Source organism: Pleurodeles waltl, chromosome 7, assembly GCF_031143425.1.
Source record: "Pleurodeles waltl isolate 20211129_DDA chromosome 7, aPleWal1.hap1.20221129, whole genome shotgun sequence".
Taxonomy (NCBI): domain Eukaryota; kingdom Metazoa; phylum Chordata; class Amphibia; order Caudata; family Salamandridae; genus Pleurodeles; species Pleurodeles waltl.
In genome coordinates, this window is record NC_090446.1 from 1,322,884,841 (window position 1) to 1,322,905,292 (window position 20,452).

At 45.0% G+C, this 20,452-nt stretch overlaps 1 protein-coding gene across 1 annotated transcript in view; it reads right to left on the reverse strand.

Moving 5' to 3' along the window:
* Positions 1-20,452, reverse strand: part of CACNG6 (calcium voltage-gated channel auxiliary subunit gamma 6) — a 357,068-nt gene that overhangs the window by 9,095 nt on the left and 327,521 nt on the right. Inside the window, exons 2-3 of the mRNA XM_069200663.1 lie at positions 15,667-15,741; positions 13,340-13,477 (exon numbers count right to left, since the gene is read on the reverse strand). Coding sequence (XP_069056764.1) covers positions 13,340-13,477; positions 15,667-15,741 — 213 coding nt within the window. The remainder of the gene's footprint in view (positions 1-13,339; positions 13,478-15,666; positions 15,742-20,452) is intronic.

Sequence of the window (20,452 nt, forward strand, 5' to 3'; positions counted from 1 at the left end):
GGCGGTGCAAGTGGTGCAGCCACACCGGGTGCTGACCTCAGGGGGGGTGCTGTATTTAGCAATAACTTACGAATCTTGCGATTTAAAAGCACCTGCTGAAAAGTTTCTTGTGCATCCAACCTTCCGGAAGAAATTAAAATGCCAAGATACCTCTTGCAATAATGTTCTTGCTATAGAGAGAGATCGGAGGTTTGTCTAGCGGCTGCTTTGACTCGCCATAAAATAGCATAGAGGGTTAATGTGCCTGCTGCAAAGAACAGAATGATATTTTGTGTGGATAGCTGAGTTGATTATTAAAGCCAACCTTAACAAGCCCTTAAAAACTAATTAATGTATGTGAAAGGGGGGCTATGGAGAAATGAGTGGCACATTTGCCGGGTGGTAGTGAGGGATATGAGGATGTGGTCACGGGGAGGGGGTGCGCCAAAGAAAGACTGTTGAACAGGGCGCCACAATGCTAAAGCCGGCCCTGAGAAAGATCTTGAGCTAGAATCACACTTGTGTCTCAATGAATCACTGCTGTGCAACACAAATGGGCTAAAATTAAGTGACTAAAGATAGTCAGAATATGAATCTTTGAAATTAAGTGCCTATACAGAGTTGTCTATTCAATTGTAGCTTGGGGCCCCAATCACAGATGGCAGTCGTTGTTTGCGGTGAAGTATCCCATTATTGCTCTATACCAGATTGGTATGGATCACAAATAACTGCTTGAGGCTGACTGCCCAACTCCTATTGCTCTTTTAGTGGTAGCAGACTGTTGGGATACTAAGGCCCATATTTATGGTTGGTTTGTGCCGTTTTAGCATAATTTGTTTTACGCTAAAACATTGCAAACTTAACTCCATATTTATAGACTCGTCTAGCGTCAAAATATTGAAGTTTGCATCATTTTTTGGAGCTGTGAACCCACCTTGCGTCAATGAGATGCAAGGTAGGCGTCCCCATCCCAAAAAATTATGCTAAGCCCTTAGCACCATATTTATCCCCCCATTCAAAAATGACGTACAGGTGGGAGGCGGACCCAAAAAATTATGCTAAGCCTGCTTAGCGTCATTATTTAATGTCTGGGTCAGACCGGGTGTTAAGGTACCTGTGGACCCATTTCCATAGCCAAACACCATGGAATGGGCCCACAGGTGCCCACCCTAAGCCCCTGGAACACCCCTACCCACACCAGAGAGACACCAGAGGATGTGGAACCCCATCCCAGGTGAGTAAGGTAAGTATTATTTTTTTTAATGTGCCACTGGGGGCCCCTTACATGGGGCTTCTTGCCTGGCACTGGGTGTAATGGCCATGCCAAGGGGACACTGGTCCCCTGTGCTGGCCATTGGAATGGTGGGCATGACTCCTGTCTTTACTAAGACAGGAGTTATTTTTGGGTGGTTGTTTGTCAGAAAATGACGCTAGGCTGGTTAGCGGCATTTTGTTTTTAGCGCTAACCAGCCTAGCGTAATTTTCTGATGCACACCTCCTTTTCCCATACCTCCACCCTTACCCGTCTATCATCTTTTATTTTACGCTAGCCCAAGCTTTGCACCGGCTTGCACCATTCCTTAAATATGGCACCCGGCTGGTCCTCTACAATGACGCAAGCCGGCTCTAAACCTTTTGACGCAAAACTGTGTTAGCGCAGTTTTGCGTCATAAAAGTATGAATATGGGCTTTACTATCTTCAACTTCTACCCACAAGAGACCTCTCACTGCTCAAATCTTATTGCATAAACCTAGCCGGAGTTCATCAATCAGGAGCACGCAGGGCCAAGGCAAGTTAATAGTCTCTTGAACTAGACGCTAAGCTTCACATTAGGAACAAGAACATTGTCTGACTGATTTTGTTCGCTGTTGATAATGCTCTAATCATCAACATATTTGGAATGTGCATAGGCAGAGTAACAACTTGGTTCCCCTCTGTAGTAGAAAATTAATAACAACTGTTCAAGACAGAGGAGTCCACATTCACCTTGTTTTTAGATCTTTCGCAGACCTGCAAGATTCAATACAGTGTATTGATCCTTTAATGCATAAAAGTTACTCTTATGAATCTTACCAAACCCTGCACATCTCTATGAATCAATTACTGATGATACCCTGCTGTAGATTAAAATTACAATAGAGAGCGGCATCATTCATATCACAACCTGCACAAAGCTCTTTTAAGAGTAGAAGTCTGCATTACCTTACATGGATTCGACAAAAGGGGAAGGTACTATTCTTCTTTCCATCCAAATCTAAACTAGCCATTGAGTAAAGGATATCTTTCTCCTCTATTGGTGCATGTCCCAAAGCTGGCTTTAAACTCCAAATTAGTGGGTTTGACAAGTGGACTTCAAAGTTCATCTACAGCGCCACGTTATAAAAATAGTGCAGGGAGATCCATGCAAGCTGCAGTTCCAAACAAAAACAACTGCATCCCCAAGCAGTTGTATGCCCTACAATACAAGCTCAAAGAGAATTATGCCTTGCATTTTGGGCCTGACTATTTCTGAAGGAGCAGGCTTAAGCCTGATTTGGATATGGTGCTTGCTGTTTGCACTGTACATTGTGCAAAACAACAATGGACTGGGATGCGGGTCAGCATTTGGTGAGAGTAATTCAAGCATTCCACCCTTCATTTGTTTTTTTTTCTTCACAGGCATGGAATCCTACTGAACATGTGTTCTTGTCCACAATATCTGCTCTCCTAGAGCACCCCCATTTGCCTGCATGCCCTAAACAGACCATTTATCAAGTCCAATTTGATCTTTTTTCTTAACTGACTCATATTAAGGCTGAAATATATACTGCCAATCGTCAATTCCTTGGCGGGGAAACATTGATCCTTTTTTAACATACCGTAATCTGCGTTTTCAAATTGTGTAAATTGAGCCAAACTCACTTGGAACCATTTTATCCAAAAGACTAATCTTTTCTTTCATAAAGCTCCTTTCTTGTATTCTGTTTGGAGTATATTTCACCCTTTTGACAGAACTTTCTTATGATTCATGGCTAGACCTAATGCTCAGCCTATAGCTTCTTAATATTTATTGCACTGTACGATGAAGTGTAGCATCACCTATTACAAACAGGATGCCTTCTTGGGACTCAGGAGTGTAAAAGTCCCACCCTATATGTTGGTACTGAGCCTCTTTCAGCACAGACACTAATTGGGTCTTCACATATATTATTTCTTGACTATGTGATGGAATTGTGTAGAGTAGGCTTTACTGAGAAGGAGTAGATTCATCATCTATATCCACAAATGGCTTTTCTAATCCTATTGTAAATCATGAGCCACCTTTCTCTTTCTAAATCCTCCCAGCTTCCTTGCAGTAGTACTAAAAACAGACAAATATTGTGGTATAGAGATGTCAAATGTGTATCAGACTGGCTCAACATGTAAATGGCAGATTAAAGACTGTAGATAATTCCGTTGCTCAATTATGCCCCTTAGATTACACCACTGTAATAAATAACCTACACCTAAATGCAGCATCAGTTGAAAATATGATGTGCAGAACTGTGATCCCCTGTAGGCATAGAATATACTTATTGGACCTGGCCCTTTTTTGCAGGGTCAACCCCAGACTTTTTGCTTCCTTCCTCTTATTGTTTCTGACCAGTTCTTGTTGGCTTTAGGATTCTGGGCACTTGCTAACCAGTGCTAAAGTGCATAAGCTCTCTGTGTAAATTGCATTGATGATTGGCTTTTCCATGATTGCCACATTTGATTTTCTAGTAAGTCCCTAGTAAAGCACAATATAGGTCACCAGGGTCTGTAACTCAAATGCTACTAGTGGGCTTGCAGCACTGATTGTGCCACTCACGAGTAGCCCAGTAAACATGTCTCAGACCTGCCACTGCAGTGCCTGTGTGTGCAGTCGTGCACTGCCAATTCGATCTGGCAAGTGTACCTACTTGCCAGGCCCAAACCTTTCCTTTTACTACATGTAAGTCATCCCTAAACTAGGCCCTAAAAAGCCCCATGGGTCTGGTGCAGTGTATTCAAAAGGTAGGACATGTACTGATGTGTTTTAAATATCCTCTTAGTGAAATACTGCCAAATTCAGTTTTCACTATTGCAAGTCCTAACTCTCCCATAGGTTAACATGGGGACTACCTTTAAATGCCTTTTAAGTGCAGTTTCCCACTGGGAGCAGATATAGATGGGGAGTTTGTGGTCTCTGAAATCACAATTTAAAATATATCTTTTGGTAGAGTTGGTTTTTAGATTGTCTGTTTGAAAATGCCACTTTTAGGAAGTGGACATTTTCTTGCTTAACCATTCTGTGCCTATGGGTGCCTGTGGAATCCACGTCTGGGTCAGACTGACAGTTTGTGAATTCCCTCTAGACAGTGACACAAAGGGAGCTGAGGTGTGTCCTGCATATCCTAATGAGTCTCCTGGGCTAGAGTGGGGAGGAAGGAGCTGACACCTGCACCTGAAAGAGCTGTGCCTGTCCTCACACAATGCAGACTCCGACCCCCTGGAGTGTGTCTGGGGTCAGGCCTGGGCAAAGCAGGATCTTGTGATCAACAGAGACTTTCCTAAGTACAAGTAGTGGACCCAAACCTCCAGATTTTTAGAACATATCTGGATCAATAGGCACCTCTGCCAAGAAGAAGAGCCGGAGGACGAGTACTGCCCCTTTGCTGTGTGTGCTTTGCTGCATTAGCCTGCAAATGCTGCCTCTGCCTTAAAGAGGAAAAATACTGGACTTTGCTGTGTATCCTGCTAGTTTCTCCAAGGGCTTGAACTGAGCTTGCCTCCTGTTAAGAGGTCTAAGGGACATCAAAGATTTAATCTGCCAGCACCTGGGCTCTCTTGCTGAGACCCCTTGGCTTGCCAAGTGGTGCCACATCCAGTCTCAGGGCCCCTGGAAGGAGAAGCTGGCAGAACCGGACTGAAAATCCATGCACCTGAGCCGAGCGGCAGAAAAATCAATGCAGCACCTGCACCGTGGCTGAAAAATTGACACAGTGCCGGTGAAATCGATGCATCGCCAGCTCAATGTGGATTCATCGATGCCATGCATCTGGATTTTCTACACACTGTCCCTGGGCGTCAAAATCTTCAACATCACCGCACGGACCCGAGGCTGCTGGTCCGGAAGCAATGCTTACCTTTTTTTTTTTTTCAAATCTGTTTATTAGTTTTTTAACAACATTTACATTTCGCTGAGTATATCTCCACTTTTTCGACATTTTATCTCTACATTTAATGTTTCATTACAATTTACATATTATGTCGGTACAGCGTTCAATGTGCGATCTGTTGCCAAATAGGGCAGCAAAATTTAAAAGGAAGCGAAACAAAGAAAACAAGAAGAATTAAAACAATCAAAAGAAAACCCGCTGTAGAACTTAGTAGCAGGTGACGCCATGTGTTGGTTGTCTTATTTGTGCGTGTTGCCTATTTGTGTCCAGTATTATGTGGGGAGATGATCCTTCGGGAAGGAGGGAGGGGGCATGTCAAAGGGGGGGGGGGTGTATAGTCCAGATCAGTTGTAGTTTTGAGTCTGCTGTTTGCATGTTGGCTAAACCTCACAGGTAAGTGGCATTCGGACATGTTTGTTACTGGGTTGGCCGATTATCTAATTCAAGGGGGTCGGATATCGTCTTTTTGCTCCAGCTGTTTTATGATGGAGTCCCATATATCAGCCCCTTTGATTTCCACTCCACTATCGCATATTGTCTGTAGCACTTGTGCTTCAGCTTTAGACCAGTGTAGCATCTCTTGTGTCCAACGGTGTATACTAGGTGTACTGGGTGATTTCCATTGTATTGCAATTAGGCGCTTGAATAAAATAAATGCTTCTATGTTTTTGTTTATCGGCTCCTTTTCGTGTGCGTATTCCTAATAGGCAGGACTCTGGAGTGGGGATAAGGGGTAGTCTCGACCATGTGGCTGTTTGCGTTGTTACTTCCTGCCATATGCGATGTACCGGTGGGCAGCTCCATGTCATGTGTAGAAAATCTGCTTCCGGTGTCCCACATCTCGGACATTCCGGAATAGATTTGTGAGAACATGCGTTTTATTCTTGCTGGGGTAAGGTAGGTCTGGTGTAGGTAACTGAATTGCGTGTACCGGAAACGGGCATTACGTGATTTTTTTTTGTATTTGTTAGTGCCATGTTCCATTGTTTTGTGTGTAGAGGTGTATGTAGCACTGTCTCCCATCTATTTTTTGCGTGTGTTTGGGCCTCCTCCGTGTGATTCTGTAGGGTACAGTATATCCAGGATATATCTGCTTGTGTGCCTGTCCCTGTCAATAATTCATGTAGTATTGGTGCTGTGTTAGGTTCATTGCTGCCATTGCCCCATGTTCTGTGCACTACTTGTTGTAGTGCCCTATATGTGAGAAATTTGCCTTTACCCAGGTTGAACCTGTCCGTTAGTACTTCATATGTTAAGAAATGTCCTTCTTCAAATATATTGCCAATTGTGTTAATCCCTTTGTCTACCCAGTTGGTTAATTTGAATTGTCATATTGTATTGTTTAGCCCCGGGGTTGCTAGTAATGGGATTTTGGGTGAATATGGTGGTTTGCGCCCTGTTATCATTACATATCGATGCCGTATCCAGTCCGCCATTCCCAGTAGTACATTGTCGGTATTCGTTGGTTTGTCTCGACTAATGAGCCAGTGTATCGCGTCCGTGTGTCCTGTTAGGGTGTTTATCATTTGGTTTTCTGGGCCGTTTGGGTTACATGTCCAGTCCATGATCCAGTGTATTTGTGCCGCTGCATAGTATGGTTCAAATTGGGGTGCTCCCATCCCTCATTTCTCTAATGGCAAGTATGTCTTAGCTAGTGCTACTCGGCGGCGGCCCGTTTATGAATGTGTTCCATATCAAGTCTGTTAGTAGACTGGTTAGAGGCGCGAAGTAGCTCTTAGGGAGCTTAAGTGGTAGTGCTGAGAAGTAATATAGAATACGTGGTAATATGATCATTTTGGCTATGGCTACTCTTCCCATGGGTGGGAGTGGGAGTGAGCACCAGAAGGGCGCCGAGTTTCTTATCGCCCTGATCATTCGATCTAAGTTACCTTCTCTGAGGTCTTGTTCGCTGTGGTAGATTTGTACCCCTAAGTACCTGAAAGTGGTGTGACACCACTGTAGCTTATGTGTGGAGATTATTTTTCTGTTGGGGTCTGGGATTGACTGCATCGGGAACAGGCATGACTTTGCCCAATTCACCTGTAGTCCCGATATGTCCCCGAATGTGTCTAGCAGTTCCAATATGTCTGGTAGGGATTCCGAGCTATTGCGAAGGTATATCAGTGCGTCATCTGCATATAGCGAGATGACCTTATGTGCCCCTCTGTCAGGGATGCCCCATTTTGGAGCCTCCTGCCGTAGGCGCACTGCTTATGGTTCTATTGCTATTGCGAATAGTAGCGGTGACAGTGGGCATCCTTGTCTGGTGCCTCTGCCTATTACGAATTTCTCCGATATGATTTTTCCTGTTTTTACTCTTGCTTTCGGATCTGCATATAGTATTTTTATTCATTTTATGAATGTATTGCTGAAGCCCATATTTTTAAGGGATCTCAGCAGGTATGGCCAGCCCAATGTATCGAATGCCTTTTCTATATCCAGTGATACTGCCGTCCTTGTGTAATCTAGCTCTGGTGTTTCAGTTATGAGTCGTAGCAGGCATCTGATATTTGTATGTGTGCTGCGACCAGGTATGAAACCGGATTGGTCCGGATGAATCAGTGTTGGCATTGATGGGAGTAATCGGTGTGCTAGTACCTTCCCCAGTAATTTACAGTCAGAATTTAATAGTGACAATGGTCTGTATGACCGGACATCTAGTGGGTCGCGTCCTTTCTTGTGGAGGACCACTATAGTTGCCTCGCGCTATGACTCTGGGAGGTGCCCTTTTTCGAATGCTTCTTGCAGCATTACTAGATATGGTGCCATCGTTTGATTTGCAAAGGTCTGATAGTACTCCGCTGGGAGCCCACCTCCTCCTGGGGCTTTATTATGTGCCATTTGCTTTAGCGCCTGTTGGATCTCATCTAGTTCAATGGGGTTTTCTAGCTCCATCAGTTGTTCTACTGACAGTTTAGTTAGTTGGAGCGTCTGGAAAAATTCACTCATTTGTCGTTCGGTCGGGGGAGGGTTTGCTTTGTACAATGTTGCATAGTATTTTTTTAAAGTCTCATTAATTTCTGTGTGTTGACTATGTTGCCCTCCTCTGTTCGGATGGCATTTATGGTGGAGTGTTGTTGTTCGCCTTTTAGTAACCAAGACAACAACCTGCTGGATCGGTCGCCTTCAGCATGTATTCGAGCTGTGTAGTGGCGGTAATCGTATTTCCATAACCGCGCATCCGTGTCAGCCCATTGTTTTTTCAGTTCGATCATGTTTTCTGCTCCCTCCCCGTTTCGTTCCATTGTCTTCTCTGCCTCCCTCATTGCCCTCTCGATCTCACACAATTCCTTATGTAGAGTTTTACCGACTCCTCCTGACGTGGTCATGCATAGGCCTCTTATCACCACCTTGTGGCTGTCCCATTCTATTGCTCTTGACGATGCTGTGTTTGTTTTAAAGTATGAGTCTATGCCCTCTGCTAGTTCCTCTCGGAAGGGGGGTCACGTAATAAGGGTGGCTGCAAGCACCAGGTAGGCGTGTTCGTGTGTGCTCCACCCCATCGTATCGTAGGCATTAGGGGGCAGTGGTCTGATATCGTTTTAGCCAGGTAGGCTGCCTTGATTAGCAATGTTGTGAGCTTGTACGTGTATAATTGCAAGTCTATGCGGATACGTAGTTGGTGTACCGGGGAGAAATATGAGTACTCTTTGTCCGTGGGATGTAGGTTCCGCCATGCGTCATGTAATCTTCTATCTGCCATCCAGTTCTGCAGTGCTTGTGAAAGTCTCCTGCTTGGGGCACCTGCTAGTGGAGGGGTGTGATCTATCCATATTGGTATCTGGTGCACAGTTGAAATCTCCTCCCCATATGCTAGGGGTCAGTGGGTCCCATGTTAGTGCTGCATAAGTGGACTGTAAGAAGTCTATCTGTTTAGTATTGGACGCATATATACCTGTGATGCTTAGTTGTTTACCGTCCAGTTCCCCTCTTAAGTGGACATATCTACCATCTTTATCTATCTGTGTGTGTTCCACTGCGTAGGGGACATTGGGGGCTATCCATATCAATACGCCTTTTGTGTACGTCGAAGTGTTGGTGCCGTATATCTTTCCTGACCATTTTCTGGCCAACTTATTTAGATCTTCAGCTGCTAGGTGTGTCTCCTGGATTTTATGGCGTTTGAGGTAGTTATAGATTCTATTGCATTTATTTATATTTGCCATCCCCCTAACGTTCCAGGTTAAGATATTGTATGTAGCCATAGTGTTAGTTTTGTGTCGCTTGTTAATTTCACTGCAATGATTGTGGATCTTTTCAAATTTAGCATCCCCTCTCTGAGTCCCCTCCCCCCTGTGCATATCGTCTGTGGCAACAGTTGGGATATACGTGTTGGCATATTATCATAAAAAAAAAAAAAAAACCTTAACCATACAGAACTGTGTGGCACAACCGGTGCCATGCTTTACATTTCTGAGCTTCAAGTCCATACGGTGACCCCGTTGGGTGTGGGGATGTGGTCAATGGGGGGGTCCGGGCCAGCGATCGGCCTTGGCCCACGTGGATGATTTCGTGTCCCTGTGCGTCACGATCGTCCAGGTTTCTAGTTTTTTCCTGCGCTTTGGGCTAGTTCATGCGTGTCAGCCTTTCTTGGTGTCCAACTACTGTGCGCATTCACTGAGGGATGTAATCTGTCCTGTGTATGTTGGTTTATGTGTCGTTCCCGATCTGCCCCAGGTCGATTATGCCTGCCGTTATTTTGGTGTGACGCTTGCTTATTTAGTGTCTTAGTTTTTCCTGCTTGTTTGTGCGGTTTCATATGTCATCTGCTGTGCGTGGGGTCAGAGCGGGACCGGGCATGAGTGGTGAAGGAGGGGGACTCGGGTAATCTCGTGAGGAGTTTGAATCCGAGTCTCTGTTTTCAGTTCTGGGTGTTGGTTGCGCGGATGTGAATGTAGTCGCCACTTTAAGGACCTGTGCCTGTGCATCTGCTGCTTGTGATCTTGTTGGCCTGGCTTGAGTCCTATTGATGGTTTTTTTTTCCTTCTGGGGCTCCATCCACTCATTGCGTCCGTCCGGTTCCGTTACTGGGTCCACCAGTCCCTTGGCGTGGAGCCATGTCCATGTGTCTTCTGCTGATGGAAAGAAGAGAGTCCTGTCGCCGTCTATTACTCTCAGCCTAGCCGGGAAGATGAGGGAGTAGGGGATATTCTTGTCGCGGAGAGTCTGCTTCACTCTTGTGAAGGTAGCACGTTTGCGTTGGACTTCCATTGTGTAGTCGGGGTATGCTGTTATCTCGGCGTTCTCCATTCGTATCGGGCTTTTGTTTCGGAAGCTTTGCAGTACTTGATCACGGTCCCTAAAGTTTAAGAACCTTGCTATCTGCAGGCGGGGCGGAGCACCCGGCCGGGGCGGTCCACCTGGGACTCTGTGTGCGCGTTCTATCACTAGTGTTTGTGCAATGGTTTGAGGTAGTACTGTGTCTTTGAGCCATTGCTCCAAATAATGTTCAGCATTCGGGAGTTCTAGTCGCTCCGGGACCCCCATAAACCTTACATTATTCCTACGTGATCGGCTTTCAGCGTCCTCCGCTCTGCGTTGTAGTGATGCTATGTCGTTTTCCATGCGTTGGATTTGAGCTTTCATCTCGATTATTGCTGGTTGGGCCGTCTCTAGTGCCGTCTCAGTGGTGGCGACTCTTTCCGCCAGTTTCCGTTGATCGATGCGGAGAAGGTTGACTTCCAGTACCACTGAGTCTATTTTTCCCTCTAATTAGGTCTTCGTGTCTAGTACCGCTTGTAGCCCTTTAGTGAATTGTGCAGAGTGAGCAGCCAAAGTTTCAGACATCTTTCGTAAGGCATCAGTTTGAGTGCCCATTTCTCCTTCGAGGGGGGTTGTCTCAGTCTCTATGTTTGGGTGTGTTTTAGGAGGTTTTGATTTGCCCATATTTATTCGCGTCGTGATAACGTTGTTTATTGTGTGAGGCGGTGATTGTCCTGGTGCCGCCCCGTATTATATGATTTGCGTGGTATGATACACCGTTGTATTAGCTTCAGATTCGTCTTGTTTCTTTTTTTTTTTTTTTGCTCTACCTCCCTTCGTTTGGTGTGAAAGTTCAAATGGAGGCTGGGGTTTATGTGGTCACGGTTCGCTGCCGGTTCCTGTGGGAAGTTTATTCATTAGGTTCTTTTATCATCTCTCTCTTTTTTTTCCCCCAATTTTCTTCCATTGCCCTGGCTGTTCTTTCTTTTGCTGTTTCCTCTTATTCTTTTCCTTCTATTTTTATTTGTCTTCCTACTTGTGTCTCGAGCGCGCCCCCGTCCTCGCGCAGGGGTTGCCGCCGATATGCCCTGATTCCCTTGGGGGAAAAATCATACCTGCCTCCGGGGGAGGGGGGGGGGGGAAGCGTCGCCCCGCCTCGTCTCTTCCGAGGGCTGGCGCGGTCCTCCGGGGATCTAGCGCCACCCCCGCAGCTAGGCCAGGTCAGGCAAAGGCGAGGCCTCCCCGCTCGTCCAGGCTCACCTGTGGGGCCGCGCTGTGTCGTCGGGCGTGAAGGGGGTGAGTCTGCCTTGGCTTTAGTGTCTCGATCGACTCGAGACCCGACTTGTGTCTCGGGCGCGCCCCTCGTCCTCGCACATGGGCCGCCGCCGATATGCCTGATCCCCTTGGGGGAAAAATCGTACCTGCCTCCGGGGGGGAGGGGGAGCGCTGTCCCGCCTCGTCTCTTCAGAGGGCCGGCGCGGTCCTCCGGGGACCTAGCGCCGCCCCCGCAGCTATGTCAGGCCAGGCGAAGGCGAGGCCTCTCCCCACCCGTCCAGGCTCACTTGTGGGCCCGCGCTGCACCGTCCTCCCGGTTCGTCTCCGTTTTTCTCAGCGGCGATCCCTGCTACCAACTTGCTGTGTCCCCGCGCAGCCGATTTTAGTTACTGGCGGCTGCAGGGACGTCCGTATTTTGCCGATTAGTGGTGGGCCGTGAGCGGAGCTCAAATCACACGTCCGCTCCGGCCGCCATGTTGGCCACGCCCCCAAGCAATGCTTACCTGACTGAGAAAGAATCAAGAAAGGCCTCACTTGCGAGTAAGGAATCGACGCATCACTTGTTTTTCCATTGCAGGCTCACCCATGTGGCATTAGTTTTCATGCATAACGTGTACATTGTGCTAAAACAAAGCGTCCATTGATTTCTATGGATTAAGACTTTTTGCTTTAAAAATTCATATCTTTGCTTGTGTATGTTAGATTTTTGTTGTTTTGGTCTTGTTTGATTAAGATACATATTGTCTATTTTTCTAAACTGGTGTGTAGTTCTTTTGTGGTGTTTTCACTTTGTTACTGTGTGTGTCTGTGCAAATCCTTTACACATCGCCTGTGTAATAAACCTGATTGCTTATGCCAAGCTACCAAGAGGGTGAGCAGGAGTTATCTGAGCTGTGTACCTCCCTTACTCTGACTACAGTGAGGGTCTCTACTTGGACACAGTGTAAACTGACTGCCAACTAGAGACCCCATTTCTAACAATACTTTATAAAACTACAGAATAAATTAAAAGATAATCACACAAGCCTCCCTTTTGTTTATAGGTGAGTTCCACACAGCTCATGGCGTTTTATCAACTTTGAAACCTTTACAAAGTTTCTTTAGTCTTGTGCTTTTTGCCTGTGGTTAAAAAATTAATTTTGAGGGAGAAAAAAACCCAGCAAACAACAATTTTGCAGATTTCTGTCAACCAAAAAAGTGAAACATTTCAATCCCTTTTTGAATAAAAGAGGACTTTTCTCCCGCAAAAATAAAGCGGATGGACATCTTCCTGTAAGACAAAAGTGGGCGGAGTAAAAAAAAAAAACATAACATTTGCCTAGAGGTGCTGAGGAAATCAAATCTTTGCCCACTTTTAGTTCGGAAAATATATTATCAATATTTAGCAAAGCCCATCCGGCTGTTGAATTACAATGTCCGTCGAATTCAGAAATCGACTGAATTCCGTCTGTGATTATAGATATGTCTACTAGTTGGCTCTAGAGTTAAAGGGACGTACAATATGTGAGTTGCTACCATAGGGTGCTGGTATGGAGTCCTCCAGTTTAAAATAATTAGATTGATAGAGGCATTTGTCCACTACCCACCTGCCCTGGCTTCATTTGAGATGGCTTCCAATTCGTGAAATGCACTTCAACGCTGTTTCCCATCATCCCAGTTGTGTGGACAGGTTACGTCAGAAAAAGAAGGCTTGGTCGATGTTAACAATAAAGTGCTCCCTTACCAGAGAAGATGAAGAAGAAAGAAGCTGGCTTAAGAAGAAATTCTACGCCCTTGCTGAGAGCCATGGTGATGCACAGGGCTCCCATTGCCATCAAGAGAATGCTGAGAAGAGACATAACGGCTGCTGTGATGTTCAGGTCTACAAAGTGGAAAGAAATAAAGTTGAGGAAACAGATCAGAAAATAATCAACATTAAAAACACTCATAGGAGTAATATGAGGATGTAAAGAAGGATAGGTGAATTTGTATTATTAACTTAGGGTAGGATTGGTCTATTTCCACTGGAATTGTACAAAGTGCACAGGTTTTGCACAATACAAAACTGTGACATGCAGCACCTCGCTTTTTTCAGGAATGTTCTGGTAAGGGCTCCCAATTACAAACGTCTACATTTTGAAGATGGTTTAATTGCTCTTTTTAAAAACTTTGCAGGCGTTGTGAAGATAAAAACATTAGCAAACATTTAATAAAACCTTTGGGAAGTTTGCAGAGGGAAAGTCCCTCAACTTTGAACAGTCCAGGTACCATCAAAATATGACCAATACTTGTTAATATATTTAAAGGTTCTTAAGCTGTTAAGATGGACTGACTCTGTGTGTGCATCAATATCGATTTTTACCTGGTGAAAAATTCAATGGACTGTAAGGAAATTTAGGATTCAGGAGTCTTAGATTTCAATGCAAAACTAAATATATTATGTAACATTTCAGGGAGATTATGACGTTTCTGGGGCAGAAATCTGAGATTTTGGAGTAGTTCAAAGATGTCAGTAATGTTTATGTTTGCACAATTTTTGGTGCATTTATAAACTGTCATAGTTGAATGTCAAAGTAAAGTAAATGTTTTAACTATTCATTTTTCAAGTGCACATTGATTAGCAACATGGGAGTTTGTGTGGATTTAGTTATTGCTGGAAAGTTTTACAAATTTTAAATTCCAACAGAAATTCTGGTTCAGACCTCCTATAGAACTGTTTTCTTTGTCTTTTCTTTTCCTTCTCTTTACATATCAGCATGAAGTTAATTAGTATTGATTGCATTATACAGTGAAGTGTAGCATAGCCTATTACATATAGACTGCCTTCCAGGATCGGCTCCTTCGCAATGGCAAAGGAGCGTCACCCCCATGGCTAACATCCAGCAGCTGAAAAATATACGGTACTTTACTATGATATTATTTTTCAGCTGCTGGCTCAGCTAGCAGGGAGGGGCGGGAATGGGCCACGGAAGGGGCAGAGGGGAGGGGGAATGGAGTCGCTGAGTGCACTTGAGTGTGCATATCAGTTTGGCTGGCTGTCTTAGGCCGGCCAAACTTACATGTGCACTTAGGTTTCTCCAAACCGGCTGTGCTGCACAGCCGGGTTGGAGAAACTCCACAGAATCCCACACAGTGTCTGAGTGGCAGACCAAGCCGCTACGACCAATCCTGGTACTGTTCTCATTCTAGGTACAGCATGAGAGCAGCACCAAGATTGCACGGGGAGCCTGTGCTGTTGCCCTAGGGACTGCTGGGACACCAGCAGAAGAGGAACGCATGGCAGCCAGCAGGGCCAGGACAGGTACGTTCATATTTTTTAATTTATTTTTTATTTGTTTTCCCTCCTCCATCCCAAATACCCCCCTTTGTGATTTTTGGCAGCCGCCACTATTGCCTTCATTGAACTGGGCAGTGTAAACAATTGTTTTCCCACACTGTATGGTGGTACTGGGCCTGTTTCAGCAAAGTCACTAATTAGGTCTTTACATATGTTAATTTGTCGAATATGTGACGGAATTATTTAGAGTAAACTTTTTTGAGATAGAGCAGATTCATCATCTGCATCCATAAATGGCCTTAACTAGTCCTAGTGTGACTCCTAATGCACTACTTCCTCTTTACCTACCTTCTTTACCTTTATTGCCAGCTGCCCTCACTCATGGCTCTTTTTTCTATGAATCGTCTACCTTATCTTCTTTTTGCACTGGCATCTTCTCCATAACATCCTTCAGCTTCCCTACCTCTGACCCGCTTACTTTTCTCTTTCTGTAGCCTCTCAGCTTCCTTGCAGTAGTATTAACAATGGACGGAGCAAAGATTGTGGTGAAGAGATGTCAAATCTCTAGCAGGCTGAATCAACATGTTAAAGGCAGATGATAGGCAATAGCTAATTGTGTTACTGGAATAGGCCCCTTAGATCACACCCCATAATTTATAGTCAGTGATCTCAACCTGTAGATATCATACACTGCCAACAGCATGCTGCATCACAACATCTAAACTCTCTATCCAAAAGACATGCATTGTCCGAATGAAAGAACAAAGCAGAATATGAGTAAATAAATGTCTTGCCTTTGTGAGTGGTGCGTTGAAATATTTGCACTTCATCGCCCGAGGTGAAGAACTTGAAGTAGGAGCAATTGGATGCTAAACGAACGAAAAAAAACAACATGAGCTTTGAGTGAAGCAAATGATATAATCAATCTCTGCTTTAGTCCAGCATATGTTATTGAAGAAGAAGTAATGTACATCATTATGGAATTCCCACGGTGCCTGATGACACTCCCACACATAAATATATCAGACCTGCCTATGCTCTGTCTTCTCCTCAATACATGGACTTATTTGTTGCTTTTGCTAGTTCTCTGTTGTATAGAATTCTGTGATAGTGTTGTAAACTTTATCTTTTAATTTGGGAATTGTAGAACGAGGTCAGTGGCATTTTACAGTACTAAAATTGGAATTTATTAATCCATTCATCTATCCATCCACCCATCATTCACCCTCCAGCCCTCAAAAACATACAGGACATATGATTATCAATATTCCCTACTCTTACTTTCAGAGACAGAGGTTAGTTCATGCTGTTGCCAATTTTGCCTCCTTTTGTACAGACTAACATGAATGAGTCCACATTGTAATTGTTGTTCTTTGAGTATATGTCTAAGTTATATGCCATATTCCTTTCCACATTTACACCTTTACAAATTAAAATTGCTTTAGGGGATTGTGAGTGAGCGCTGAAAATAATAAAAAGATGTGTGAATAAATGAAATGCTCTGGCTTCTAAGGAAACAATGTAGATTTCTTATAGTTGCTATATATGGTCATTTTGTTTCCCTTGGCCACACAGGAACCTAAGCCAAGGTCTTCGGAGTTTGACATGAGCATGTTAACACTAATTCTATGATCTGATCTGTCTCTGCAGTATCCAAGTGGCATCTAGCGTTTTATTGTATGAACGACACTGGCATTTTTAAGGTCTCTTAAGTCACTTACACATCTAGGTTTTTATGTTTATGCCCATCGCAACACCATCTGCCTCAATACTAATTGCATGCTTTGACAAAAATCTTCCGACTAACATGAGTGCCAATGTATGCGGTCATTACTGTCACGTGCATGAAATGGAGAAACAGTTTTATTAAATCCAAAATTTACTTCAATTGGCATATATCATCATTCTGAGTGAAACATGTTTACCAAACACCATATAAAGAACCATAGTTTCGTTTCCATAGTTTGCCCAAATTAACTTGTGCTACCAACAAAAAGAGCATCTGTACACCACGGCAATTCCATATATGCCAGGCCCTCTATATCATTTTTGTGTCGTGTCTTCGATAGAACTTTTTTTTCAATGTTTCACAAATGTTTTTGAAATACTGCAAACAAACCAAACGCAAGTCCCCTTACCATTACCATTTGTTGAGTATATTATCAGGGAGTGACATTCTCTTTCGCTCTTCCTTTTTAAAGTGTTAAGTATGTTTTTATCATAAACATCTACAGTTAAGACATTTTTACGGGGACAATTAGAAACATGAACTTTTACGAAATGTACACGAGTTATGAACGTGTTTCATGACTCAAATCACTCAAGTGCTACATTCTCTCAACTTTCTTGGGTCACCACACCCTCCCTTTTCTATCTCCAAACCTACAATTGCTTTTATTATAAATGAAACTAGCATTTATAAGCATTTATGAATTGGAATGTAGGTACAATTGTGTAAAATAAATGAAATCAGGGTATTTGATGAACCAATCAATCAATCAAACATTTATAGAGTGTGGCAAATTACCAGTGAGGGTCCTGAGGCGCTGGAGCTGTATTTGCTGCAAGGAGGAACGATCAGTCGAACATCTAGGTCTTTAATTCTCTTCTGAATCGTTGGAGTGACGGTGCGGTCCTGAGGTGCAGGGGGAGGTTGTTCCAGGCCTTGGCTGCCAGGTGCAAGAAGAAGCATCCTCTCCTATTGGCTTGAAGTATCCGTATGGCATCTGTGAGGGAGAGGGAAGCTTATCGGAGGTATCTGGTCGGTTGGTGGAAGGTCAGGCTTTTGTTGATCTATGCTGGTCCTTTGTTGCGCGGTGCCTTGTAGGAGCGGGTAAGCATCTTAAACTGGCATCTCCTCTGAATCGGAAGCCAGTGTAGTTTTTTTTAGATGGGGTGTGATGTGAGACCTTCTAGGGAGGTTGAGTACAAGTCTTGCTGCTGAGTTCTGTATTGTCTGGAGTCTCTTCAGGAGGCGTGCTGTGATTCCTACATAGAGCATGTTTCCATAGTCCAGTCTGCTGGTGATGAGGGCTTGCGTGACGGTCCTTCTGGTGTCTGCTGGGAGCCACCTGAAGATCTTGCAGAGCATGCAAAGGGTGCAGAAGAAGTTGAATGAGACTGCATTAACTACTTTCTTCATGGATAGCTAGCTATCCAAGATGAATCCAAGGTTGCAGGCGTGGTCTGTTGGGGTGGGGTGGGTGCGAGCTCTGAAAGCCAAATTGTAAGTCCATGGCAAAGTCTTGTTCCCAAAGATGAGTACTTCTGTTTTTTCGTTGTGGAGTTTGAGATAGTTGTCCTCTTCCAATCTGCTACATTCATCATTCATCTATAGAAATTAGCTTTTGTGGTGGAGGGATCTTCGTACAGTGAGAGGATGAGTTGTGTGTCGTCAACGTAGGCGATGATGTTGAGTCCATGTGATCTGACGGTGACGGCCATCGGGGTCATGTAGGTGTTAAAGAGGGTCAGGCTGAAGGATGATCCTTGGGGGACTCCATAGATGATCTTCTTGGCTCTGAGGTGAATGGTGGGAGACTGATCCTTTGGGTTCTGCCAGTGAGGTACGAGGTAATCTATTTGAGGGTGTTTCCTTGAATACCGATGTGGTGGAGTCTGTTGATCAGGAGTTGGTGGGAGACGGTATCAACTGTGGCAGACAGGTCTAGGAGAATGAGAACTGCTGTTTCCCCATGGTCCAGGAAGGCTCTGGCATCATCTGTGGCAGCAATCAGGGTCTCGGTGCCGTGTAGAGCTCAAAATCTACATTGGGAGGGGTCCAGGAGGTTGTGTCTTCTAGGTGTTGGGCGAGTTGCTGGTTGATCGCGTTCTTAAGAACTTTTGCTGGATAGGGAAGCAGAGAGATGGACCCGTAGTTCTTCATTTCGGCTGCGTTTGGCAGATGGGTTTTTGAGGCGGGCCTCACTTCAGCATGCTTCAAGACCTCCAGGAAGGATGCCACAGTAATGGAGGTACTGAGGACCTTCCTGAGCTCATCACTGATTGTCTTGCTTCCGAGGTTGAAGACGTGGTGGGGGCAAGGGTCCATGGGTGCGCCAGAGTGTACAGAGAACATGAAGGAAATAGTGTCTTGTGTGGTGAGGAGTTCCCAGTGAGAAAGTTTTCGGGGTTCGTGTTTGTGTATTTGAGCTGGTTGGTGCTGTCTGCAGTGGAAGGTTGGCATTCAATGTTTTTGCAGATGTTGTCATGAAAGAAGTCTGCAAGATTGTCTCACAGTTCCTGGGAGGGAGTGATGTCATTCTCTGTGGCTGCCGGATTGGTGAACTTCATAATGGCAAAGAGTTCTTTGCTGTAGTTTATGCTGGCTTTGATGCAGTCTTCTAGTATGTTCTTCTTGTGTTTTTTCAGGAGGTGGTGGAACTGGTTGAGGGCATTCCTGAAGGCGGTGCGGTGTTCTGTTTTTTGCGGATGTGCCAATTTCTTTCAAGTTGTCAGCAGTTGCATTTGGAGGAGTGCAGTAGATCAGTGAACCAGCTTGCTCTTTTGCTTTTTTCTTTGACATTGGCTGTCTTGGGCGATGGTGCCGGCACATTGTGTGATCCACTGGGAGAAGGTCTTTGCTGATTGTTCATGGTCAAGTGTAGAGTCTGGTAGGTGGGAGCAGAAAGTGTCATTCCACCGGACCTCTGATACCTTTTTCCAGTTTCTTTGGTTGGATCTTGGTAGCGAGATATGAGGATCTGGAGATGGTGAAGTGTATGCTGTGGAGGTCGGACCAGGAGAGTTGTGTGGTGTGGATGTACCTGACTCTATCATTGGAGGTAAAGATGGGGTTGAGTGTGTGTCCTGCAATGTGAGTAGCGTCAGTGACAAGCTGCTTGAGGCCGATGTTGCTCAAGCTTTCCAGGAGGTCGGTGGAGTGGGAGTTGCTGGGGTCGTCAAGGTGGAAGTTGAGGTCCCCTAGGAATATGTAGTGCTCATAGTCGCAGGACGATGAGTTTAGGGATAGCGTTGCAGAAGCTGGGGCGTAGTCCTGGTGGTCTGTAGGCAGGGGTGCCTCTGATGGTGCTTTTTCTGTCTGTGTGGAGTTGGAAGTTGAGGTGCTCCATTACCAGTGTCTGGTCATCAGGGGATGTCATGCAGCAGATAATGTCCGTGTAGATTACAGTGATTCCGCCTCTGTGCTTATTGGTTCGGTCCTGTGTGTTACCTTGTAACCTTTTGGGATGGCGGTGGTGATGTCTGATGCAGAGGTCGGGTTGAGCCAGGTTTCTGAGAGGAAGATGACATCTGGAGGAGGAAGCAGATCGTGTCCTAGGCCTCTGTGGTGTGTTTAGCTAATGAAAGTGCATTGTGTAGGATGCACTGCAGTTGTGTCGTTGTGGTCTCTGCCGATGAATTGGGTGCGCTGATTGCTTCAGTGCTGAAAGTGAGGTGGAAGTGTCGGCAGGGGAATGGTCCTCTGGTACATGGGGATAAGTGGCAGCAGTGGTTGTTGGTGCGTCTGGGGTCCAAGGCTCGGAGGTCAGCGGTGGAGTATCTTCTTAGGGTGGAAAAGCCATGGGTCCTGGCACTGGGCACCTTCGGAGACCGCTGTGGCCTCTACTAAGTAGGTCC